Here is a 27,893-nt window from a genome sequence, read left to right as displayed (position 1 = left end):
CGTCTGTCTCCAGGGCTGAGGCTACTGAAGACTGGGACACCTGACCATACGGGAATCCCATACCTAACTTACTGAAGAACCGCCACACTTCACCACACGAGTAGCTTGGTTTACCCACTTTACATCCCGCCATGGTGGATGGCAGCGCCTCTTTTGCTGTTTCTTATGTTTTAAGGGTGTGCTACCTGAAAAGATACGTTATATAGGCCAGGGCCTCATAACTGCTTCTATAGCCTGTAACAGACCCCTTAGCTGGGCTCTACTTTCTTGCTAACTCATTCTTCAATCTGCTTTTAATATTTTTATCAAGCTGAAGCTTCTGAGATGCGTGGCTCCAGTGATCTCTGAATGTAAACTGTTTAATAAGCTCAACTTGGTTATAACGTGCCAGTTTACAGCTCTTCCACGTCGCCTGTGAGCGGCATGCCTGCTGAGCCATTCAGAATAAATGAGGCCAGAAATAATTTGAAACAAAAGAACACGGCCATTGAAATGAGGCTACAGAATCACTACTGATGCTCATCTGTCTCATTCAGCAATAAAAGCCTGTTTATGCTATATTTGCGACCATCTTGAATATTACAGCAATAAAACAAAACCTGGAAATCTAGTCTACACCATTTGTGTCTTACTGATGGGTGAACAAGCACGTGGTGATGACTCTCAACAGTCATCATTGTAATAAAAATCACACTAAAATTACTAAAAAAACTATACAATTAATTATATTATGAAATGGTATATATATATATATTAGACAACATAATTAGCAAAGCATGAATTTTGCCTTGAATTGTGAGAACAGAGCAGAGAGATAATGTTAATATTACAATTAAAATAAGCTCAGTCCCAAAACACTAAGAATGTAACATTTATATAATTTCTGATCGTGTCATAGTTCTTCTTGCTACAGGTACTTTATTGTATATATGTGTGATAATATAAATGTATAGGTAAAAAATAAAAACATATTTAATAAAAAAGTGAGCTCAGTTAGGACAAAGGCTTGGAAGGAACAATGTTTGGATAAACAGAATAAGCAGAGCCTTTAAGAGCAAGAAACAGACAAAGGAGCACTTTAACCAGCAAAATACTGAGTAGGGCAGGTAGTACCTATGAAATATTACAGCCATTAGTACATCATATATTGAGTACACTTAAAATGATATGATATGAACATTAAAAAACGAAGGGATACAAACAAGAAAAACAGAATAGCAAGAGGGAAGAAGGAAGCGAAGGGCAGATGGACACACCAATAAACAGTCACACCAACAGTTTCAGACCCCACACACAAAGGGAGAGTATTTCCAAAGAAGAAAGCACACACAACTTCCTCACAGCCTCGACAAGGAAGGAGTTCAGCATAGACTTAGAGTTCAAGGCACTTACAAGATGTCCATGAGGAAAGGAGCTTTTGTGGTTGCTGCCTCCAGGGCAGTGGTTCTCAGCCCGTGTAATGCTGCGAGCCGTTAAACCAGTTCCTCATGTTGTGGTGACCCCAGCCACAAAGCTACTCCATTGCTGCTTAATAACTGTGATTTTGCTACTGCTATGGATCATAATGTGAATATCTGTCTTTCCAGTGGTCTTAGGAGACACCAGTGAGTGGGCAGTTTGGACCCCCAAAAAAGTCGTGAGCCACAGGTTGAGAACTGCTGTTCTAAAGACTTGAACCACATAGCATACACAAAGACACAGGCACTTAACGGGAAGAAACATAAGCTGTGGAACTTGTAATGAGATTGTGCCTTTGCAAGAGGAAGGGACGAGAAGCAGGTAAGCCTTCACGGAGGTCTGGAGGAGACGCCAAACTATTCTGTCACTTTCATGTGGCCTGTTGACTTCAAAATACCTTCTAGCCCCATTATGAAGGAAATGAGATTTCAGAGAATGCCAAACACATTCCAACTACGTAAGCACTTTACGTGCACGCTGACTACAGTGTGATGGGGCCACATGTTAGACTGTTTACTGAGTGGCCAGGCCACTCAGGCGTTGGCTAGATTCTCCAGTAGTTGAGCAGATTAGTTCAGGTGACAATTACATACTGGCATGTGGAAAGGAAGGGAATAAGCATGCTTCATTTAGACTCAGTCTGCCTGTAACTTATGCATATCCTAAAGTTAAAAATACCGCCTGGTAACTTCTTTAATTTTTCTTTTGGGGGAGGTTTGCTATGTCATGTTACGTTGCCCAGGCTCAAGTGACCCTTTTGCCTCCGTCTCCCATTGGCTAGGATGATAACTGTGTGCCTTTGTGTCCAGCCAACAAACTTCTAATTAGAAGATTAAGAAATATGAATTACAAAGTCTTTAAGATAGTACACTACTGGCAGGGACTTAAGCTATCTATGACCTCTAGCTCATTTATGGCCAAACGCCAATATTTAGTTAATATGTTAATGAGCTGATTCAATTAGCTGTATGACGGTGGAAGGATGGGGTTGTCAAGAAGCGTTAACCTCTTTCCTGGCCAAGGCTCGCGCGGCACTTTTCAGAGAAGGGAGGAGCCTCACGGTGAACACTGTTGTCTTCGTGTTTTCACTTTGCAGTTTTAGTTACCTGACCCCAGACAGACATGTGGAAAATTCCAGAAATAAATAGTTCTTGAGTCGTGTGATGAAGCGTGACTCTGTCCCACCTTGGATCCACACTATGTACCATTAGTCACTTTGCCGTCGCTTTCAGACTCATGTCACAATATTTCAGTGTTCAAGCAACTTTTGTGTAAGAGCCTGTTGCTTTCTCACAATACCTGTGCCATGCGTTGTATCACAAAGACGCAGTATCACTTCACAATGTCACCAGGTATGTAAGGACAGCACAAAAGACACTTTGAAAGACTGTGCTTACATACCCTTTGCTATAATGTACCATTGCAATTATTTTATTAGCTGCTGTTAACATCTTGCTATACCCAATTTATGACTTCAACTTTAATGTAAACATCCGCTGTCGTATTGCATGGTAGCAGCTTAGAAAAAGAAGGAAAGCGTGCAAAGGCGGCAAGGAATTGTTCTGTTCTGGAGATATGCCAGCTACAGCTTGAGAAGGTTTGATGATAAATCCAGATTTGGCATCAGCAGCTCTGTGGAGGCAGAGATTAGGAACAGGCTTTTGACATGCTAAGTTAGTTATCAGAAGAGATGACTTAAAAGTGCAGAAATCGGCTTAAAGAGGGATGGAGAGAACGCTGAAGTATTGAGTTTTAGGGCACACTAGCTTAACATTCAGGAAAGGCAGGCAAGCAACACTGACAGAGTAATGAGAAGTCAAGGAAAGAGTGGAGGAGACTAGGGGTGTCCGTTGCCAATAAGCACTGGAGAAAATAATTTAACTACTAGGCCAAGCACTGCGGTGATCTCCAGTGACCTTGAAAAGAATAATTCTAATGTACCTACATGAACCAATTTAGTATATGTTAACACCAAATTTTTTTATTCACTGATGATTTTAAAAGGCCACTTCATATAATTTTTGAGAAAATGTTAAAACTTAACAAATAAAATCAGAAACATAACAATGTAAGTTCCTAAGTCCAGGGAGTGTCCTAATAAAATGTTTTAAGCTACCATTTAATAGATTTTCAGCGTTTACACCCATGCAACTCCACCACCCTATATTGCTGTTTATATGGGCAGCACTGCTTGCATTAAATGAGTTAATATAAAAAAGGACGGGACTGGAGAGATCGCTCAGTGGTTGAGAACAGGAATTCTTCTTGCTGAAGACCACAGATTGGTTCCCAGTACCTATGCTGGGAGGCTCATGCTTGCAATTTCAGTTCCAGGGGATCTGACACCTGTGACCTCAGCGAGCACTGTACTCATGCACAACATACACACCTTAAAAGAACAAAAATGGTTTTTTTTTAAAGAAGGAAGAAGACATAAGTTGGGAAGGGTATATGGGTGGGGTGATTTGGCAGTGCTGGTCGGAGGACGTGGGGATGGATGTGATCCACAGACACCGGATTCATTGTCTGAGGATAATAAAAAATGTGAAAAATCATACAACACAGCCAAAGTTGGCTTCATCCTATGAGTGTATAGTTGGTTCAACATCATCAAACCAATAAATGTAATACACAATTTAATAAAGACGTAAATCACATGACCATCTCGATAGATGCATAAAAGGTTTTGAAAAAGTTCAGTCCTTCATGATAAAAGTTATGAAGAAATTAGGAATAGATGGAATCTCTCCCAACATAATAAAAGCTACATATGATAAAACAGTGGCTACTATTTTACTAAACGAGAGAAAATAGATCTTTTCAAAAAAAAATCTAGAATTAAGTGAAGGACACCTCCGCATTTGATTCTTATTGAATATATATAGTGCTTGGTGTCTTACATAGAACAATGAAAAAAACAGAAAGATATAAAGAGAACAAATTACAGACGACATGGTTCTATTCTTAAAAGACCCATGGCCTTCACCATAGACGTTTTGGCAAATGCAGTAAATACTTTCAGTAAAGTTCACATACAATAACAAACCTCTGTAGACAATAAATACTCTTTAATTAGTCTCATCTGTTTACAAGAAAGCATTATCAGGCTCATAGAGTTTAAAGGTTAAAGTGCACAACTAGTAATAGAGCCACTATTTAAATTCTGATTCCAAATTCCACATTATTAGCAGTATGCAGGACAGTTTGCTGTCAACCTGACACACTTGAGTCATTCTGAGAGGAGGGATCCTCAGTTGAGAAAACGCCTCTATAAGATCAGGCTCTCCGCAAGCCTGTAGGGCTTTTCCTAAGTGATTGGTGAGGGAGGTGTCTCAGCCCACGGTGGGTGGTGCCATTCCCTGGGCTGGTGGTCCTGGGTTCTGTAAGAAAGCAGGCTGAGCAACCCATGAGGAGCAAGCCAGTCAGCAGCACCCCTCCATGGCCTCTGCATCAGCTCCTGCCTCCAGGTTCCTGCCCTGTTTGAGTTCCTGTCCTGACGTCCTTCAGTGATGGACAACGATGTGGAAGTGTAAGCCGAATAAACCCCTTCCTCCCCAGCTTGCTTTTTGGTCATGGTGTTTCATCATAGCAGTCGTTGACCCTGAGACAGTTGGCATGGAAGAGAACAGAACTTCAAAACGTCTGCCTAGTATGCAAAGAGGCCTCTTGAAAACACAGAGGTGAGCCCAGGAGTACAAGGACACAATAGCCATCTTTTGTAACTGAAAAGATGTCCTAAGGTATTTAAGATCTCGTCACGGCCCTTTGACTACATGAAGGGGGCACCTAAGGGTGAGATACTGAGTCCTTCTGGGATTCCTATGTGGACAGAAAAGAGCAGATGGCAAAGACAGCAACGTGGTCAAGCAACGGGGCATTCGCAGTAGTTTTTGCTTGTTTTCTAGGTCATTAAAAATGTGGGTGACCTCGGTTCCAGGATGGGGAGAGGTCGGGATACTTGTCCCGAAAGGTTGCATTCCTAGAAATAACAGCTGCATCTTTGTTTAGGAGCTTGTGACAGGCCGCTGCAGGTGAGCTGGACAGGCGAGCTGCCCACCATTGAGATCTAATGAGAATGACATGAACAAAAGAGCCAATCTGCCTTTCCCCACCCACCCCTAGATTAAGCCTGGAGCCCCGAGTCCTTTGAAGAGCTTGACCAAAGAGCTGATGATGTGTTTGCTCACTTCTGGCCTCACGGTTCTGCCTGTACATCACGACAGTGCTATCTTCGTGTGCAGTAGCAGTTGTTCAGAGAGTGGCTGCATCACCAGCATCACTTGGCAGCCCGGTATCCATGGCAGAACCTTGCCCCATACTGAATCTAAGTGACCAGGAACAGTGAACACACTCAGGGTCGTAAGAAGCTCTGTCTGTGGTTGTCATATCGATGAGAATTGGACAGCCACTGTCCTAAGATGCTGTGCACGTGGAGCCTTCCGTGGGAGTGACTAAGCCCTGGCCAAGTGGGTGGCAGGAAGACTGATACACACTTATACTGGCCTACTAAAATCTTTGGAAAGAAATGTGACGTAAGGAAGCTATCTGTGTTCATTGTCCTCAAGTTCCTTTTTTTTTTTTCTGATGCAGGTTGAGTTTTCTCTATATGAAATCCTTGAGGAAAAAGAGTTTTTAGATTTTTCAGATTTTGAAAATTATAAATTTGAAACTTTAGAGTAAGTGGATGTTTGAGACTGGACCACAATTCTAAACATAAAATTCACTCCTATTTCATGCACACCTTGCATATATCAGCCTGAAGAAAATTACAGAGTCCTACTAAACTCTGCTGGGGTCTGTCTGTCATAAGAGGTCAGGTGTGAAATTTCTCATTTTGACACTACTTTGGCACTCATAAAGTTTTAGATTTAAGAACGTTTTTGTTTTTTAGATTTTTGGATTAGGTCTGCTTAATCTGTATTGTATGTTGTGCCTTCATATACTGTGAGTCCCAAAGGACATTTTTATATGACTCATTTATCCTCTAAAACACAGTTGTTCATTTATTTAACAAAGATTTTGATGCCAGTTACGTATCAGGTGCTTTTCCAGGTGTTTGCATATATGACTAAGGTTTCTGTTTCTGTTTCTGTGTACATTACATTCTAGTAGGGGAAGCATGAATAAAAAAATAATAAATTAGGGTATTAGAAAGTATCATCTGATACAAGGTAAAATGGGTCCCTTAGAAGGTGGATATGTTAGGACAGTTGTAAAATGTCCTTCAGCTTCTGGTGGGTGGGTGGCCTGGGTCCCCTGTCCCACGGGCTGGTCCAGGCACTGCTTGCCACTGGATGGGAACTGATGGGCCTTGGGGTCAAAGGTCACAAGGGCCTGTTTCTTGCTCAAGGGCAGCTAGAGCTCTTTAGGGTGAGGCCCTCCTGGGTGCTAGGCCAGGTTCCCAGTCTCACCAGGGGTCAGCACCTAGCTAGGAGGAGTGGCAGAGCAGATCCCAGTGGCTGCAAAGGCAGTTCCGCCATTGCTACCTGACCACTGGATACCCTGAAGTGATACAGTATAGAAGTAAACTACATAGTCTATAAACCAGTTTTTATATTGGAGATTATAGTTCTGAAATGTACACAGTTCCAACACAGATATGACGGGGCACACTGCTAGGACTCAGCCCTGCCACTACAGAGCTAGCTTGTCTTCTCAGTGTTTGTTGCAGGTCAAGACATAGAATTGACCTTCATTTTATTTGCCTATCTTCATCTATTTTTCTTTTAATAAAAACCAGATAATTACTAAATCCAAAAAAATTAGTCTATTTCAGTGCCCAGGTGCACAAACAACCCTAAACTCATTTTTATAAAATAAACAAAAAACAGGTGTTTATCTAAAATGTAAGGGGAAAAACACTGGGACAAAAAAGTCAGCATTATTAAATCAGTAAGGATTTGCTCAAGAATATGAGGTTGTTTTCACATAAAAATCAATGTAGTCTACATAGTAACGAAAGGAAAAATATATGACCATTCATATGGTGTTCCTAAAGTGCATTTGACAGAACCCAATATCCATAGCAAGCCATTCTAGGAATGGCAGGGATGATTTCTCTCTCTTCTTACTACCAGGAAGATGTCTACTAATACCAGTCTTTCCATTGTACTGCAGACTCTGACTAGACACATCAGAGTCTGAGGAGGAGACAGAGAACATTCAGAACAGAGGGAGGCAGCATAGGGCTCTGCTCATGGGTGGCACAGGTAGTCTATGTACAGTTCCACAGAACACACATGCATACATATGCATACACACATACACATGCACACATGTGCACACACACATGCACATGCACGCATACAATGCATACACATGCATGCACACATGTACACACATGCACATACATACACACACATGCACATGTGCACACATACACAAATTCCTCAAGCTAATAAGTGATTAGAATAAGAGGGTGTCTGCTCAAACTATTACACTAACCAAGGACAATACAATAGTAAACATTGAACCCCTACTCTGAGCTACCCAATGGACAGGACATTCTCTCTGACATGAACTCTGGTGCCCCACATTTGACCACCTCCCTTGGTGGGGAGGTCTGATGGCACTCAAAGAAAGAATAAGCAGGCTACCAAGATGAGCTTTGATAGCCTATGACCATATAGTGGGGAGGCAAGGTCCCCCTCGGTCTTAGACCTAGGGGAGGGGAATAGGGTGAAAGCGGGAGGGAGGGAGGAATGGGAGGATACAAATGATGGGATAACAACTGAGTTGTAATCTGAATAAGTGAATAAAATTAAAATAAAAAAAGCCAAGTATGTTTCTGCATAACTCACAGCAGCAGCCGCAGCCTCACCTCACTGCACAAGACTAGGTCTGATGACAGCCAAGCACTGATCAGGGAAGGACACAGAGGACCTCTCTCTCCATGACAGCTATTGGATATTCAGAGATAATAAGGGAGGGGCAGACATTATCTTCAGTCCTGCACCCATTGATAAGCCCACCAGGATCCAGTGGATAGCTCCAAACCCATAATCAGACTGACAGGCCTAGTTAAACTTACCAGGTCACAATAAACAATAAACACTCAAAAATGAAATTAAAATGTTAATGTTTATATACACTACTATAGGTTAAAAAGCTATCACTATTATCTCAGCAGCGGACTGATTGGAATCGCCAAATAGACTAACACATTTACACGGATGCTCACTGGCCCTAAAGCAACAAAACAGAAATGAGGAAAATGAAAAACCCACAAGGGTGAAGTTGAGGGACTCATGCACCTGGACCTGAAAACACTTCGAAGCTCTTATTACTGGGCCAGTGTGATTCTGGCACGAGTAGAACTGCGTGCAGAAGGTGGCACAGGTGCCCTGGACACAGCAAAATGACGGTGTGACCAAGGAAGACAGGAAACCGAACAGGGGACAGGTACTTTCTTAAAAAGTGTGGTGGGAGTAACTGGACAGCCATATGCAATAAACTTGAGTATTGACCCTCATTTTATATGATATATAAAAATGATCCAAAGTGGATCACGTCCCTAAATGTGATTTGTTTTTCTAAAATAATGCACAAGAGGATATCTTGACCTTAGGTCTTGCAAAAGAAATGACAGAACACAGAACAAAGGTGTAAAAAGACACAGGCAGTAAGCTGGACTTCATTATACTTAGAAATCCGGCTCTTTGAAGGACAGTGTTATGAGGGGAAAAAAATAACTAGCTCTGTGTTTGGAGAAAAAATTCACAAAGCATATGCTGAGCAAAAGACCGGCATATAGGGAACTGCGTGGAGATTATAAAGATAGTCTGTCTATCTGCCCTGAGTCATTGGTAATAACGGTTCACATCTCAACGTGGTCTTAACATGTGGTTGATATGAGTAGGGAATGGAAGCTATAGTATTTCAGTATTTCTATAGCATTTCAGGAGCTACTATACGGGATAGTATGAATTTGAACATTCAGCCCTTAAAACTCAATAATAATCCAAACAATTCAATGAAAATCACAATCAAGATATGAAAACTAGCTTTCTACCAAAGGAGAGACAGATAATAAATAAGCTGATAGAAAGATGTTCAACACCATTAGAAACTAGATAAGTAAAAACTAAATCAATAGGAGATAAAATGACATACCACAAAGAATTCTCAACATTTAAAAAGAAAATGCCTGACTATACCCAGTACTAACAAGGATATGTACGCATGTGGCTGCTGGAATATAAAATGGTACAGCCACTATGCTTATTTTTCATGTATGTGCACATGTGTGTGCATGATTGTGTGTGTGTGTGGACACACCATGTGCATGTGTGTATGTATGTGTGTGTGTGTCTGTGTGTGTGTGTGTGTCTGTGTGTGTGTGTCTGTGTGTGTGTATGTGTGTATGTATGTGTGTATGTGTGTGTGTGTGTGTGTGTGTGTGTGTGTGTCTGTGTCTGTGGGAATAGGTTCTTGCCATGGGAAGCAAGTGGAGGTCAGAGGACATCTTTCTGGAGTTGGTTCTCTCCTTCTACCTTGTGGGTTCCAGGGATCAAACCCCGGTCATCAACCTTGGTGGCCAATGCCTTTACCCTCCAAGCCATTCTGCAGGCCCAAGCACAACTACTTTGGAAAATAATTTGACAGTTTCTGAATACATACGCTGAATTTACAATCCAGATATTATACTTGCTGATATTTACTTGAAAATAAAAGCATATGGAATACAAGGGCATGCAAATCCTGGTATATGAATGTACAAAGCAACTTTACTTGGCTATAGGCTATAAAGATACGTCTACTGTCTACCAGCTAATTAAAGGGATAAGTGATGATAAACCCAGACTCCAATATTACTCAGCAGGAAAAAGTAGTACAGTATTCTTATTAATGTCTCAAAATAAAAATAAAACCATGTGACATGACAGTGAATCACTGATTGCCTAAGTGTGGGTGGAGGAATCACAAGAGGGCAGGAACAAAGGCGCATGCCCAGCCTGTGGATGTCACATAGAACCTGTTCGTTATCTGGCTCTGGTTTTGGCTTCACGTTTGTACAGCAAATTAAAACTCATCACGCTTCAGGTATGTGTGTTTTATTACACACAGCTACTTAACAAAACAAAAACAAACCAAGGAAGCTCAAAGCACACAGCACAGAAGGAGGAGCAGCAAAGCCTACACTTGGTTCTTAGACAGTATAAATAAAAATGCTTTAGTAACAAAGAGACAGGAAATCATCACTATCAGGAATGAAAATGGTTATGCATACAGTTCTTGCACACCTTAAAAATATCAAGGCACAATTTTGCTTCAAAAATAAAATGTTATGATGAAATTGATGACAAGGATGAAATGGACATACACCTGAAGAGGGACAGGTTACCAAAGCCAACTCAGGAAAAGAACTGAATGCTTAAATAACCCTGTGTATCAACTGGTCGACAAAATAACACAATGATTTAAGGCAATTTTCAGACAAGAAAACACGATGCTTAAGTAACATGTTAGCATTTCTCCACACCCTGAGAAAGGGGATGTGGCTTCTTTTCTTTGGGGGGTGGGCTCCCCACAGAGCTAATGCTGTATGGCTTTCCTCGGTTGCTCCCAAATCAAGTAGTCAGAGAAATGTATGAGAGCAAGCAGAGTGGACATCAATCTTTATAACTCCATTTCAGTGACTTTCTGCTAAACTTACTGGTTTAGACAAGCCTGTGACTGCCAAGAGGCAGAAGTCACCAGGGTAGGGGCACAACAGAAACTGGCAGACAAAAACAGACCAGAGATCCCACAGAAACAAATGTTCAGCCTTTTCCTTGAAAAATATTCCTATTTATTTCTTACAGAGCCAGTTTTGGTTTCTTAAAAAACAAAAACAAACAAACAAACAAAACCTAGTTATGTTGCTTTTGTTTTAATCTCCAGTATGGGATATGGGGCTGCTTTTAGTTTGTCCATAGCTGCTAAGTGTCCCCTGGGCTCAAAGAGGGGCTCAGTCTTTGCCCGCTGAGATAGGTGAACTCTTGAGAACTCTGAGCGTGTATAAAAAGCAGAGCCCAGAGAGAAGACTTCGAGAGAAATCTTTGAGAGACACTCCAAGGAGGAAGAAGGCTGCTGCTGGGTCATCCTGCTGCTCCTTCTGGTTACTGTTGATGTGAAGAAGTCAGAGCTACCCTGAGACAAAGAGTGGACTTGCCCCAAGGGACCCAACAACCCTAACTGACAGGAAGTAGCTAAGAGAACTACACCCCTTCTCCTCATTAACCTTCTTCCTCTCCTTCCTGGTGTGGGAGGGTTGGAAGGTACTAGGGTGGATAACGGTTGGAAGGGAGGAAGAGGTCTAAGAAACACAAATAAAAAAAGGATTAAGAGGGGCTAGAGTGATGGCTCAGCGGTTAGGAGCCCTGGCTGTTCTTCCCTAGGTCCTGAGTTCAATTCCCAGCAACCACATGGTGGCTCACAACCATCTATAATGAGATCTGATGCCATCCTCTGGCCTGCAGGTGTACATGCAGGCAGAGTACTGTATAATAAATAAATAAATAAATCTTTTTTAAGCAAGGATTAAGAAAGGTGCTACAATTTCTCATTAGTACAACACACACTTATATTTTAATAGGTGCCCACATGCATTAAAGGGACATGAGTTAAATAAAAACAACTTTATACATGTAGATGAAACAGTTTTCCTAAATTTAAAATCTAAATTTAAAAAAGGTTATATACAAAATGAGAGAGATGAAAGAACAGATATACAGTTTCTATTCTGTATACTCCTGAGTTACTGTGTATGTGTACACGTGCGTGCATTTGCACACGAGCACATACGTGCATGTATGCATGTGGAGGCCGGAGGTTGATGTGGGCTATCTTCACCCACCTTACTTTTTGAGACCAGGTCTCTCAGTGAACCTGGAGCTCACCGCCTCAGCTGCACTAGCTGGCTCGCAAGCACCAGGGGTCCTTTTGTCTCCATCTCCCCAGAGCTGGGATTACAAGTGTACTGTGCTAAATACGGCTTGCAAAGGAAGCATTTTTCCAACCAATCATTTGGATTTTTTAAAACCCAAGTGAGCTAAGGTCCCATACCTGTGTCCGTTACCCCAATGCTGCAGGTGTGTGTGTGTGTGTGTGTGTGTGTGTGTGTGTGTGTGTGCGTGTGTGTGTAAGAAAAGTGGGAGTGGGGATTACTGGGGCTCACTGGCTGTCAGTCTAGCTCCAGGTATAGTGAGAGACCCTGTCCCAGGGGAATAAGGTTGAGAGCAATAGAGTTGGATACTCAATGTCCTCTTCTGGTATTCACTTGCACACACAGGGCTGTGCTCCCATATACTCATAGATACATAACACATACACAGCGAGAGGGGTGGGGAGGGAAGAAGAGAGAGAGGGAAGGGAAGGGGGGGGGAGAGGTGGGAGCTGGGAGGGAGAGGTGGGAGGGAGAGGGAGAGGTGAGAGGGAGAGAGAGAGGTGAGAGGAGAGAGAGAGAGAGAGAGAGAGAGAGAGAGAGAGAGAGAGAGAGAGAGACAGAGACAGAGACAGAGACAGAGACACAGAGACACAGAGAGAGAGAGAGGGAGACAGAGACAGAGACAGAGAGACAGAGAGAGAGAGACAGAGAGAGAGAGAGACAGACAGACAGACAGACAGACAGAGACAGAGACAGAGACGAGACAGAGAGACAGAGACAGATTGACTCACCACACAGGCTTTGCTAGCCTAGAGCCCACTATGCAGACCAGGCTGGCCCCAATGCTCCTGTATCTGCATCTTGAGTGCTGAGACTGAAGGTGTGCGCCACGACTTTTGGCAACACAGAGAAAATTTGAAACTGAAACCTGTAGAGTTGGAGGCTGGTTAGAAAGAACATGAAAGACTGAGTCAACTTCCTCGAGCCCTCAGTTCTTCTGTATAAGTGATGATAAGGAGAAGCCCCCAGGTATAGAGATAATATGTAAAATTCTATTGAGGTGAAGTGGGGCAGGGCACCAGACTCTATCAGCAGGAGGACCAATGGCATTGGCTCCTAACACAGAGAACTGTGGGGCCAGGCCAAGCCAAGGTGCTAGTTCTGAGTCCTTGCCCAGAAGAAGACTTGGCAAGATCTGGTCTGGGGCTGAGGCCAGGGCCTTCAAGGAGTTAAGATTTCAGGCCTAGGAACTCCTGCTTTCTCCCCTGAAGGGCTGTGCTTCTCAGTTCTAAGACAGCTGTGTCTGAGGTACCCTGTGTTCCCTTCGCAAACACTGTTTGATTTAGCCCTCTGCTGACCGTGACCACTTTCCCCCTAGACACGTAAGATGCTGTACTTAATAATAGGCTGATGGCTGGTGTAAGACCTCCTGTCCTCAGCTTCCTGCCTTCTTGGTTTTCTCTTCCCTGGTCCTCTCTCTTGACACTTTGTTGTTTGGAGCCTTGTTCATGTGGGTTTGGGTCAGACAACATAATAGATGGATAAGCATTAAATCAGCATTGGGAGGCAGGGGTAGGTAGATCTTTGAGTTTGAGGCCAGCCTGGTCTATAGAGTGAGTTCTGGGACAGCCAGGGCTACACAGAGAAACTTTGTCTTGAAAAACAACAACAACAACAACAAACCAAAAATGAAAATACAAACAAAACAAAACAAAAAACCCCAGCAACATACATTAATTACTCAATAATTGTCTTTCCTCACAGAGGTTTCCCCAGCACTGATCACTCTACACTTTCTCAGGCAGCCTTGGGCTCTTACTCAGCAAGGCAAGAAAGGAATTATGTATTTTAATCCAACTAACGTTTAAGCACTGAACATACAACATTCGTAAAAGGCGAAAGATTTATATGATCTGAAGAGAAACCAGAGTATGCTGAACATACAGCTTTCAAAGGGTAGAAAATATGGTCCTGTCACTCATTCAAAAGGGAAAAACAAGATCTACACCTCTATCACTCAAATACCATGTGACTGGGCACCAAATGAGTTTATATATATTGATAAGTGTGCTTAACAAAAGCTTACATTGCAGCTATAATGCGTAAGTTGTATTTTAATAGGTTAGTCCATTTTGGCAGATGAGGAAAATAAAGCACAAAGAGGAGAAAGAGCTTGCCAAGGTCCCCACAGCTTGTAGGGAGAAGGAGAACCCAAGGGCAGGAAGTAGCCCAAGAGCTCACTTAGAGCAAATCTCTAATATGAGTTGCCCCTCTATTGCGGCAACTCATGTCTTTGGCTTCCTTTTGTTCATAGCTCTAAAGGGAAACCGACCCTAAAATGCCAAAAGTACTCTGGAGAACCTTAGCTTCTAGCTTTCCAGGGTAAAGAAGTACCCAGGCCAGAACGGCGTCGACACCTTAGGACAGCCTGCTGTCCCCACGGACAGGGTAAGAAAGAGTAGCTCAGCATCCACTGGTGAGGCAGGGCTCTGCTGGCACCAAAAGGAAAGATTAGACTGCGCAATATTTTATTTTTAAGCTATTTTGATGACTTCTCCTTGGTGGGGAGGCCTGACAGCACCCAGGAGAAGGGGAACCAGGCTATCTGGGTGAGACCTCATAGGGTGTGGTCATATGGTGGGGAGGATAGTCTCCTTTTGTCAGAGGTCCAGGGGAGGGGAATGTGGCAAAAGAGGGAGGGAGGAACAGGAAGATACAAGTGAGGGAATAATAGTTGGGATGTAATCTGAATAAATTATAATAAAACAAAATAAAGTTAAAAAAAAAAAAAGACCACGCAGTAACTGAACAAATTAAGTCACGCTGGAGTGAAGCAATCAAGTGGATGCGCCATTCTGAAGATAAAACAACAACAACAACAACAAAAAAAAACTAGTTCAACCCTGTCAAAGTCTTCTAGGACAAATAAAGCCTTCTGAGGGTCCCCCAGGTCATGCCACAGGAAAGGGCTACTACATTAGGGACAGGACTATCTGATTGCTTCTGAAGAACAGGAAGTGTTAACTGGGAGCCTCATTCCAACTGCAAGCCTGAATAAAGAGGAGGAGGTGAGTCCACGGACCCATCCCTGTTTCCTGACTGCAGATGCACTCTGACCCAACACTTTCTCTTCTTAAAAGACCCATCTCTGCCTTAACCCTTATTATTCCTTCTCGTCTGCCACATTCCTGTTTGGCTTCTTGTTTCCATAACTCCCGGCTTTTTTTTTTAAAAACAAATTAAAGAAGAGCACCTGTGGCTATACACCATTCCTTCTGGAAGTTTCCTGGCTGTGTCCCAGAGGTTCTAGCAGGTTTGCTATCATCCTCATTTGCATATCTTCCCCTTGATTTTTTTTTTCAGTGACTCAGTCGCCAATGCTCTGTGCAGTTTCTTTTCTTTTTTCTTTATTTGTTTTTGTGGGTTTTTGCTTACTGCAGATTTCTAGTTTTATTCTATGATGGTCTGATAAGATACAAGGAGTTATTTTATATATATTTTTTGCATTTGTTAAAGATTGCTTGTGTGACTGTTTTAGAGATGGTTCCATGGGCCGCTGGCAAGAATGTGCAACCTCTAACTGTTAGGAGAATATTCCCGGGATGTGTGTGCAATCCAGTCCATCTATGGTACGTTAGCTCTGCAGCGTCCAGTTTTAGTTTGGAAAACAGATGTAAATATGAGCGTTGGGTGCAGAAGTGTCTCACTATTACCATACTGGGGACTATCTGACTTCTCATGCTTTTCCGTGTTTCTTTTATACAACTGGGAGTGCCAACACGTGATGTAAAAAAAAAAAAAGTGAAAACTTGTTTGCATGCACTCTTGGCAAATCATTTCCACTGGGGTGGTGGTGCACTCCTTTAATCCCAGCACTGGGAAGGCAGAGCCGGGTGGATCTTTGAGTTCAAAGCTAGCCTGGTCTACAGAGTGAGTTCCAGAACAGCCAGGGCGACACAGGGAAACCCTGTCTCGATAAAGAAAGAAAGAAAGAAAGAAACAAACAATGCAGTGGCCTTCTTCACCACCCAATCCGACCTGTGATTTAGGAGCCTATTTCATCAAACATGACAGTGGCTACACTGGCTTGTTATTGGCTTTAGTTTACTTGGTAGGCTGACTTCTTCCATCCTCTGACTCCCAGTTTTTCCCAATGACTTTACCAGTAAGGTGGGTTCCTGGAGATAAAAGACAATGGATCTTCTTCTTCTCCTTCTCCTTCTCCTTCTCCTTCTCCTTCTCCTTCTCCTTCTCCTTCTCCTTCTCCTTCTTCTTCTTCTTCTTCTTCTTCTTCATCTTTTTTTAAATCTAGACACTGTGTGTCCTTTAACTGATGGGTTAGGGCTATTTGCACACAATCTAATTACTGAGAGGGCTTTGCTGTTTCCTATAGTCTCTGTGTCTCATGCTTGGGCCGAATTAGCAACAGCTCTCCTCTTGCTTATGCGTTAGCACCAAGAGCTTTCTGGCTCACCGCGATGAACAGGATGGCCCCTTCCTGGCTCTCCCTTGTCAATCCTCTCGTGAAATGTTTGCTTTCCTATGCTCTCAGGCGAGGGCCAAATTAGCAACAGCTCTCCTCTTGCTTATGCGTTAGCACCAAGAGCTTTCTGGCTCACCGCGATGAACAGGATGGCCCCTTCCTGGCTCTCCCTTGTCAATCCTCTCGTGAAATGTTTGCTTTCCTATGCTCTCAGGCGTAAAATTGTCTTTTTCCTTCTGTGCGAGGCATAACTTTAAGTATTTTCTACAGTCTTGGTTTGGCTGTGATAAATTACCTTAATTTGTATTTATCTTCGGTTACGTCTCCATTTCTTCTCAATTTTAAGAGACAACTTTGCTGGATATAGAGATCTTAGCCGACAGTCACTTGCTTTTAGGGCTGGAAATAATGCTTCTCTGGTGAGAGATGAGGCTGGTGAGAGATGTTATTGCTATCTGCCATAGCTGCACTTGAATGTGACCTGGTGTTTTGCCTTTACAGCTTTTAATGATCATTTCTTTGCTTCGTGTTTTTGAGTTTTTGATCCCGATACATGGTAGAAGCAGTGGTTCTCAACCTTCCTAATGCGTCAACCCTTTGATCCAGTTCCTCACGTTGTGGTGACCGCCCCCCCTCCCCACCATAAAATTATCTTCATTGCTACTTCTAGGCTGTAATTTTGCTACTGCTATGAACTGTGACGTGAATATTGGATATGCAGGTCATCTGATATGCGACCCCCGTGAAAGGGTCTTTTGACCCCCAAAGGGGCTGAGAACTGATGTGGTAGAGAGATTTTTCTCTAATTATGCTTATTTGGGTTTAAAATATTCCTCTTGTGTTTGGATACTCAGATTATTTTCCCCCATCTAGGTTTGGGAATTTTTCTGCTAAAATTTCGTTGAGTAAGCTGTCCGTGTCTTTAGATGTTATCTCAACTTTTTCTTCTTTCCCATGAGTTCTTAGGTCTGTCCTCAGGAACCTGTTGCAGAGGTGCTGGAAATACGGTCATGCTCATCAGCTTCTGTCTTCACGTATCCGGGGTGGACGGTGGTGACGACCTCATTCGCCGCTCCTGAGACCGGCTCTTCTTGATTTCCGAATGATGCTCATCTTTCGTTTTGGTGTTGTAGCACTTGTGAGCTTGTGGAGGTGTCAGCACATATTACCGTCTCCTCTCTCTCTCTCTCTGTGTGCTTATTCGTTGTGTGTTTCGTGCATCTGTTGCACGTTTCTTATCCTTCTCGGCTTCCCCCTCTTTTTTTGTTTTGTTTTACACGGGCCCTACTGGTGAGCTACAGGAGTCCTTACCATACTGCTGTTCAGGAAGGAGACTACCACAATGACAAAGGTAATGACCTGACAGCAGGTGCAGTGTTAGTGTGTTGTCAGGAACTTGTGCACTTCTCCTGTGCCCCCAAGGAGGTTCAGGGACAGTGGGGTGCTGGCACTGCTCAGAGAAAACGCAACTTAGAAGATGGCCAAGGCTATTAATAGTGAATCAGTAAGATGAACTGGCAATGGGGAAAATGGGGAAGAACGAGTAACGAGGTGAAAAGTGTGCAATATAGGTTATAGGTATAATATATAAGGTATCACAAAAGGTGTGAGGAAATATTTTTGAGGAGGCCTGGAGAAATGACAATCATAAGCGCTTTCTGGTGAATGCAAGTGCAACAATACAACAGGACAATTAAAGTAAGAAAGTAATAGCAATTAAATGATTTTAAAAAAAAGCAATAAAATGAAATAGGAGGAATTATAATTGCGGCTGGAATGAGGAGGCTCTCTCCCTGCCCTGGGCTGGTCTTTCCTATCAGTATCCACAGGCTGGAGGGTGGGGAAGATAGCTGTTAGGCTGAGTAATCCAGACACATTACATCAATGTGCCCTTCCCGAGGAGACGGGCTTCTGTGACTAAGTCTGTGTTCTGCCAGAATCCCCTGATGAGAGGCCTCTCGTTGTAAATTACAACGGCAGGCATAAGGTTACTGTGTAATTCAAATGCTGATTTCCGTACCCTCCACATCTGGTTGCAAGTCTTATTCTGAGAATCTCCTGTCTCAATATTGTATAAACTCTGTTCCTTAATTGTCCCCTGATATGCCAAATAAAGCAGCTTTCCGCCAATCACTGAGCGAGGGAGAGGATAGGGCTGGACTTCCTGCCAGCCAGAGGAGGAGGAGTTAGAAGAGGAAGTAAGGGGACTCAGCCACAGGCAGAGGTGCAGGAGAGATGAAGAAGATTCAGCCGGAGCAAAGTACGAACTAAGAAGCAAGTAACTTGGGATTTTGGCAAAGATGGAGCCAGGATAACATAGAGGGTTAAGAACAGACTTAAACTGCTCAAGATTGTGTTGTAAAGCCTTACCAGCAAATATAAAGGGGTCTCAATTATTTATGTGATAGCCGGGTTAAGAGAATAAACTAAGAGAAACACACAGTTTTATAAAAGTAACCTTTAACATACGACCGTGTTTCTGACGTACTGGGGACTGTTCTTTCCATGCAGCTTTCCATGAAGCTCTGGGTGAGCAGAGAAGGCCCGTCTGCCCATGTTGACGTTTGCTGAGCCCATCGACTGCATCTTCGTCCCCAGCACACTTCTAGTGATCCTAGGCCACTGGTCAGGGCGGTGAAGGTCTCCTTGCCTGCGAGTCGGGTTCCTATGCCACACTTTTGTCTCTGCTGCCTGGTTTGGCTTCAGCCCCCTCCCTGTTCCTGCATGCTATATCCGGTATCTGGCTGTATTTCTGCCTCTCTTGGCTCTTAAGCTCAGGTAGTATGGCGCAACTGGGCACTGGTGGCTTGCTCCAGCTTTGTCGGGATAAAAAAAAGTACAATTAGACCAGCAGTTCTCCATCTGTGAGTCGGGACTCATTGTGAGGTCTCATATCAGATATCCTGCACATAAGGTATTTATATTATAATTCATAACAGTAGCAAAATTACAGTTATGAAATAGCAAGGAAATAATTTTATGGTTGGAGGGTCACCACAAGATGAGTAACTGTATTAAAGAGTCACAGCATTAGGGAGGTTGAGAGCCACAAATTAAGACTATATCTGTTTTCTTAAGGAAAAAGAATCTTTCTAAAAACCATCCCCACCACCAACAAAACCCTAACTTCCTTTCCGCTGGTTGCACAGATGTGGCTTCTGATCTGCCATTTATCTGCTTCTTTCTCTCTGACTGCACAGATGTGACACAGATGTGGCACAGATGTGGCTTCTGATCTGCCATTTACCTGCTTCTTTCCCTCTGATTGTACAGATGTGGCACAGATGTGGCACAGATGTGGCTTCTGATCTGCCATTTACCTGCTTCTTTCCCTCTGATTGCACAGATGTGGCACAGATGTGGCACAAATGTGGCTTCTGATCTGCCATTTACCTGCTCCTTTCCATTTGTGGCTTTTGATCTAGTACACTTGATGATGCCCTTTTATTATACGAGTCATCTATTTTACATACACACACATCCGGGTTGACTTCTTTTACATTGTACAATGACATTTAAGCACAACTATAAAATATTAATCAGAACCCCAACGACAATAAGAAGAGACACCAGAGTGCAACTCATAAAGTGTGTACTTCAGTATGGACATGTTCAGGCATGACTGTAGTAAACCATGACGAGGGTTCAAATGTTGACATCTACTTATAATGTATATATTTAAAATTAAGAACAATGGGGCAAGCAACCCTTCTACAGAAACAAGTGCCTCCAAATGTGGTGCCACCAGGTGGTTTTTTTAAATGGCTCAAACAAATACGAAGTATAATTACCTACTGCTGTACAGCACAGCTGCATTTCAAGCAAATGCTGTATCAGTTACAGTGAATGTAAGCACTGTGTTTCTATATGGAACAGTCAGGTTTTAGGTATAAACAACATGTACAACTTTTCCTTCCATAAATATTCTGTATGTGGGACATTCCAAAGGGAGACCGGAACTTGACTAACCTTGGCTTCGCTGGATGCATCCTGTCCTATACCAGCTGTGCTTGCTGCTCTCTGCATTTTCTCAGAAAATCTGACCCTCTACACAATTCCAAAGGGCCACCTACAGGTTGGTACCACCAGGGAACAGAACATTTTTGTAAAATGTTTCAGGACTTTACATCAATCAATGCCTTGAAGAAGATGTCTGTCTGCTGACCCTGGACTCAAGGCCTTTTTAAGCTGAGAACTCTCCTACACTTCAAACCCACAATTTCGCAGTAACAGATTTCATTTAAAGCCCTGTAAAGAGTGTCCCTGTGTGGGGAGAACTAGAGACGGCTGTACCGATGGTCACATACTTCTCTGTGTCCACTTCCCCTAAAAAGACCCCCTTCCTGTGCATCCTGGTTAGTAACCAGGATCAGACTGTGAAGAAATGGCCATTTTCTCTCACCCACACCAACTCAGAAGTATGCTAAATCAAATATCTGAAGTCATTTACATGGGCACTGAAGTACTTTACTGCATTTTCATTAGGAAGAGCATCTTTCTAATTAAATTTGATTAGGAACCCATTGAATAAAAGTAGTTTATCTTTCTTGATCAACCCAATGATTAAAGTATATACTTAGGGCACAGGTCAGAAAGAACTTAGTTTGAGAACTGAAAAAAAAAAGTGATCTAAGTATTTTAAATATTTCATTAAACGGGACTGGAGATTTATCTTTTTCACCAAAACCTTCTGTATGACCATGCAGATGCTCTGTTACATGAGCGGGCCACTTGGAAAAGCAGCATGGTTATAGATAAATCCTTACTTTAAATAAAGGCTGCAGAGACTCTCTTCATAAAGAAGGATGTAAAGCTTCATGGAAAGTTACATAGTTGCCCTTTGAACATAAAATTGTCTCTGGGTTAAAATACCATTTTTAAACAAATGAATGAGTTAGGGACCCAAGAAGATGGGTCATTGGATAGAATGCTTCCCAGGTAAGTGTGAAGACCTGGACTCAGAGCCCCAGCACTCACACACAAAGCTAGTGTGGTCTGCATTTAATCCCAGTGTGGGGAGACAGACACAAACAGCGATTGCAGGGCAAACTGGCTAGGGAGACTGGCTGAATCGGGAAGTTCTGGGTTCAGAGACTCTGCTGCAGTAAACAGAGAGTGACTGAGGGACACAACCAATGTTAACCTCTGACCTCCACACACCATGCAACACATATGACGTGCACACACATGCACACGCATGCACACACGCACACACATGCAACCACACCAAAAACCTTGATTAGTGAGTAAATATCAGTTAAATTTGTACACATTAAAATTTTTTTTTAAAATTTGTACACATTATAAAAGACTTTCTTAAAATCCTCCTAGAAAAATAATTAGACTTAATAAGTGAATCAGCCATTTTAATAGATATTTAGCCTTGTTTTCCACGTAAAGGTGTACTAATTTACAATACTGCCTATAACAACAACCTTTTAAAGAAAGTAATCTTAATATGGTTTACTTATTCATAAATATAATTGGTAAAAAAAAAACCTATGACATCCACCAATAGGTACTACCTTGTGATTAAAAGCAAGCACATTTGGGGATATAATGCCAACACAAAATTTTCAACACTGGGATTTCTATTTATCCAGATAAACACTGACCCTCCATACGTACTTATATTTGTAAGCCATGTGGTATGAAAGTTTAGTTCTAAAGCAACTGGGTACATGCCCTAAACCTGTCTATGTCTTATTAAATAACATCACAGGTCATAGTTTCAAGCCGAAAATGCTGGTGCCGATAAGCAACCTTCACACCCACTAAAAGATTGTCTGGGCCCCTCCTCAGAGGGCACAGCGTGGACCAGCTGCAGATGGAAGGCCTTGCACTCACCTGGTACTTGGCCGCTTCTGTAAGGCTTTGTCCAGGATAAGGGATGGGGCGCTCCTCCTCCTTTCTGCTAGTGTTTTCATTTTCTGTTGAGGGGAGAAAAAAAATCAAAAGAGTGACCAGATGGTTCTGTGATATTTTCAATCTGATTCACCAAATTTTGTATTGACTATCAAGGAGTATACAACTTCCGTTATGGATCCAAAGCTGCCACCTCTAAAACAGGCCCACAACCATCGGCGTGAGGTACAGGCAGTTTTCCTACCAGGGAATAAAGGAATATACCACCTTTTGGGTATGTGCTAACTGCTAGCACAACACTTCTCCACCTCCCTGACGCTGCGGCCCTTTAACACAGCTCCTCATGTTGTGGTGACCACCCCCCCCCACAACCTTAACATTATTTTCATTGCTACTTCACAACTATAATTTTGCTACTGTCATGACTCATAATATAAATATATGACATACAGGATGTTTGACATATGACCCCTGTGAATGGGTTCTTCCTCCAAAGAAGCCGTGACCCACAAGATCAGACAGACTTGAATCATTTTACTAATATTTCAAGGTATCTTGGCGAATATCATCTTGACTCCACTTTAGGGTGATCACGTGGTCGCAACTAAGCTTCGGTGGAAGAAAAGATTTTGAGAGGCCAGATAAAAGGAAGGAGAATAACTTAAAGCCCAAACCATAGCGACTAGGACCTTTTTAAAAGTAAGATTTGTTTATTTTTCTATGTAAGAGTATTTGCTGGCGTGTACCTCTTGTATACCATATGCATGCAGTACCCACGGCGGCCAGAAGAGGGCCTCGGGCACCCTGGAACTGGAGTTACAGGTGGTTGTGAGCCACCCTGTGGGGGGCTGGGGATGGAATCCTGGTCCTCTGCAAGAGCATCAAGTGCCCTTAGACACTGAGCCATCTCTGTACTGCAGCACCTAGACTCTTAAATAGACACGCAATCAACTCTCGAACTTATTTTACATTTAAATGTTTACACACGAGGGTATTTATTCTTCTAAGAACACTTGTTTTCTTTAACTTTACAAAGGAAAAATCCTCTATTTAGGTAATATAAGTTGTAAAATAGGCTTGGTACTGGAAGTAATAGCTGAAAATGTGTGGCGAGAAAGAATCTATTCAACCGGAGTTACCCAGATAATTATCCTCTAGTTAAAAGCCATACATACAGTCAGAGAGCCTGCTTCTAGAGCTTGATTAGCCAGATTGACAGGAGTCACAAACAGCCATGATTAAACTTCAGACCATACCACAAAAGCCACCCTTCCTGCTGCATCCTCTCCTTAGCCTGGCCCGTGGTCTCGCTCACTGCCCAAGAGCTTAGAACAGCCATGTTTGGAGAGTGGGCATGGCTCTAGTAGTTACCACACAAAACCAAGCAAGCCGGCTCGCTGCCAGCATCTCATTATGTGTCACAAAAAGAAGTAACTGTTTCTTAGCTGGCAAATATAACTTAAGATACTAGCAAAGGGGCATCTAGTTGGATGATACACTTTTTTTTTCCAGTATAACTCTTGCTCCATAGGGGTCCCCTAGTAAAGAGAGCAGGGGGTGTTCCTGCCATGGACTCTGTTGCCTGCTGATTGAGCATTTCTCCCTGGTGGGGTACCTAACCAGGCCACAGAGGAAGAGGATGCAGGCAATCCTGATGAGACTTGGTAAGCTGGGGTCACTTGATAGGGAAGAAGGGGTTCTCCCTCTCTGAGGACTAGGGGAGGGCCATAGGGGAGAAGAGGGAGGGAGGGTGGGACCGGAGGAGACAAGGGAGGGGCCTACGATTGGGATGTAAAGTGAATAAATTTTTAAAAATAAATGTAAACTTAAAAAAGAAAAGAAATGGAGACCACCAGACACCCAGGCCAGCCATTATTGACTATACATCGGTCACAGGCTCCAGATTACACAGAGGGGGAAAAACAAGTCTGCATAGTCTGTATTTGGTTCTTTCCTCACAGAAATAGCACACTGACTCTCAAGTGTCCACCCTTCCCAACCATCTGGATTTCAACAACTTGGTTCCCACATCACAGCATTCGAAGCCCATCGCACGGTCCCATTAGTCACACACCTGGGACACAGGACTTGACTGTCTGACATCCCGGGGCTGTGGTGACTGCCCTCCTGCGAGATCAGCTTCAGTATTAGAAAACTGGGTTGATTTTTGCTAAGAAAGGGGCAGGTTATTAATATGCATCAAAGCTGCTTCACATTTTTCTTTTTTCAGGGCTCTACTTCGTCTAGCTTTGTCTTGATCCCTCTCTCTTCCCCACCCGGACCCCCTTTACTCACGTCTGATGCTTTGAAACTTGGAATGTGAGCGATCTTGCTGGCCCTACAGGAAGGAGGCCCTTGCCACCTGTTTGACCTTGGGGACTTGCTGACCTCTGTGGGGGTCAACCCTGGGGGGCCTCTGACGTCACTACTAGCAGACTAAAGTTCTAGGGTGCTTTCTCATTCCTGAGTTCTAATTTTGAACTCTGCGTTTCTGGTTGATCAAGGATTTCGAAAGAACTCACAGAGCCATAAAGTGAATTAAAAGAGCTTACCACAAACAGAACAGAACAAACAAAAAACAAAAACCGTAACAATGAGGGTCTTCATTTGGAAGCACATGGTTTCCAAGTTAGCGCAGCACTATTACACACGGAGACACGGGCATCCATGTGAGAGACAAGGCGGTGGGTGGGCGTTGGGGTGGGAAAGACCTGTGGAAAGAGATTCAAGGGTGACACTGGCTAACAGGCATTTTAAAACTCACAAAGCTGCGAACTATTTTTTTTTCCCCCACAGAATCTCAAAGATCTTGAAATAGATTCCTTAAAAAATCCAATGATTAAGAAACCATCCGATTTAAAGACATCTTCCTGAGAGAGTTATAAAACACAGCATGGGTAATTTTTTTTTAAATGTAAGTGTCCCTTTGTAAATGTGTTTACATGTTTTCCACGGAAATAACATGAAAGAACATTCATACACACAGCGATTGGATTGTGTTCCACCCACTTCATCCAGCTAGATTCATACTGAAGGGGGTGCCATAAAATTACAGAGAGAATACTGCTATTGACCGAAGTCTCACAGTCAGACTCAGACTTTACTCCTTGTGAAGCCATACGTATAATCCAAGACAACTCAGTCCTTTCTATGGCCTTCTACTGCCTAGAAACCAGAACATGTGGGCTGCACAGTCTCTTAGGTCACTCTGATCTTCTACCTGGATTTGAAAAAGAAAAAGGATCGTATCATCTAGGAGTCACAGGATTCGCTTTGTCCGGGAGTAATCAGTGCCAGGGTCAGCTGATACAACTGAAGATATAACGAATGGGTGTTGTTTCATTCAAAACTCACAGATCCCTCTGGCTCCTGTATGAAAACCAAAGGCCTGTGTGGGCTTTGACACAAAACCACAGCTCCTTACTCAGGCAGCGAGGACTTGAACTCTGTGCTTGCTTATAATTGCATGTGGTTCAACACACTGGACGTGGACAAGACTCCATTCTTTTGTAAATGGATAGCAGTGTAAGCTCATAGGGTCAGCCAGCACCACACCAACAAAGTGCACAGCTGTTCCAAGGTTAATTATGACTCTTGGTTTTATGAGAAACCAGCAGTAAACTGCAAACAATGTATATTTCGTTGCCTTACAAGTTACTATCCGGGTCTCACTATTTTCTATTTCTTTTTCTGAACTGAAGTGTTTGATGTTCAGAGCAAGGTGACATCGTAGTGGATGCAATTTGGGAAGGAATTTTTTTAAAAAAAAATCTTTTATCTTAAAAAAGAAATTAAAACATTCAAAGAGAAAAAGGGTAATCATTTTTTTTTTTAAAAATGCATGAACTGAACACTAAACTGAAAAGCAGTTGTGTGCACCTTTTGGAACCGTGCTGCACATGGTATCCTTCATCTAGCGTGAAGCAGCTCCAAACTTAACAAGGGTTTTATGTGTGCTAAAAATCAAACGGACATGAAGCAGTATCGCTGTCTCCTCCGTCACCCCGAAATAGGATAAGATCTCACAAGAAACTGGGAAAGACAGTAGCGATCGCATTTTAACCTGCTCCCTTTTGCAAAAAGCCTCTTATCCGATAAGCACAGCACACGCACTTTAGGGAGAGGTGAAGTCTTTGATTTTTATGCCGTCTGTCCTCTGAAGCTATATTTAGTCTGGCAGGTCAAAAGAACGATCCCGCCCGAGAGCAAACGGACAGAGGTCACAACTGCAGATGAGAATGAAAAGCATGTAATTCATGTTTTGGTTTGTATTTCAAAAATAACTCAGAGCTTCAGCGATGTTGCCAGCTAATCTGCGAGACGTTGTTTCCCACCCTAAGTCATCTCTATCGGCTGAATTCATCACTCGACTCTCGAGGCTCCCATCTCATTTGGTGCGCTATACGGAAGTTAGGCAGCTTTTGTCCTTGTTATGACATTATCTCTCTGCCCCTTTCTGGAGAACAGGGGCCGCCTTCCCTTCCAAACGTGCCCTCTCTCTTCTGCAATTATTTATCGGAACTTGGCGTTGCATTCCTAAAGCTTAGTGTAATGTTGGCATAAACTATATAGTCAGCAAACAGGGGAGGGGTGGGGTGATTTTGAAGCCTGGTTGTTTACCATGTTGACACTGGCCTACACACACACACACACACACACACACACACACACACAGACAGAGAGAGAGAGAGACGGGGGGGGGGGGGGGGGAAGAGAAAGAGAGAGAGGGCGGGGAGGGAGGGAGGGAGGGAGAAAGAAAGCACACAGGCACAGCGCTCACACCTGTAATCTCTGCACTAGAGATCCACAATAGGAAGACGGCTGCAAGTTAGAGGTGAACCAAGGCTACACAGTGAGGACCCATTGGAAGAAAGAAGGAAGGAAGGAAAGACGGAAAGAAGGATGGGAGGGAGGGAGGGAGGGAGGGGAAGGAGGGAGGGAGGCAAGGTCTTTAACAGAGTCTGTGAAATGGGGCAGCCATGAAGGAACTGGACAGTAGGTGGCATTTCTGTCTGCTGGAAGCCATGTGTCCTGTTACCATCACTCTGTACTACTTCGGTAACAATCTGTCTGATGATTTAGCAAGGACTCATTACCCGTCAGCAAACTGTGCCAGGAGAACCTGATAACTACATGCAAAGGGATGGGGTTGGGATGGTAGCCTATGCCACATACAGTTAACTCAAAGCTGCTGGAAAGCGTGAGGTGATATGTTAACAT

At 43.1% G+C, this 27,893-nt stretch overlaps 1 protein-coding gene across 4 annotated transcripts in view; it reads right to left on the bottom strand.

Moving 5' to 3' along the window:
- Positions 1 to 27,893, bottom strand: part of ARHGAP20 (Rho GTPase activating protein 20) — a 75,120-nt gene that overhangs the window by 34,493 nt on the left and 12,734 nt on the right. For 3 of the 4 annotated variants that reach the window (XM_084783395.1, XM_084783392.1, XM_084783393.1), the window contains exon 2: positions 22,656 to 22,738. In XM_084783395.1, the coding sequence (XP_084639521.1) occupies positions 22,656 to 22,735 (80 nt within the window). In that variant the 5' untranslated portion in view covers positions 22,736 to 22,738. Of the gene's footprint in view, positions 1 to 22,655; positions 22,739 to 24,747; positions 24,777 to 27,893 lie in introns of those variants that run through there. The other variant, XM_084783394.1, reaches the window with a different exon arrangement.

Source organism: Acomys minous, assembly GCF_964271855.1.
Source record: "Acomys minous genome assembly, chromosome: 5".
Lineage (NCBI taxonomy): Eukaryota > Metazoa > Chordata > Mammalia > Rodentia > Muridae > Acomys > Acomys minous.
This window is presented reverse-complemented; position numbering and strand designations above follow the sequence as displayed.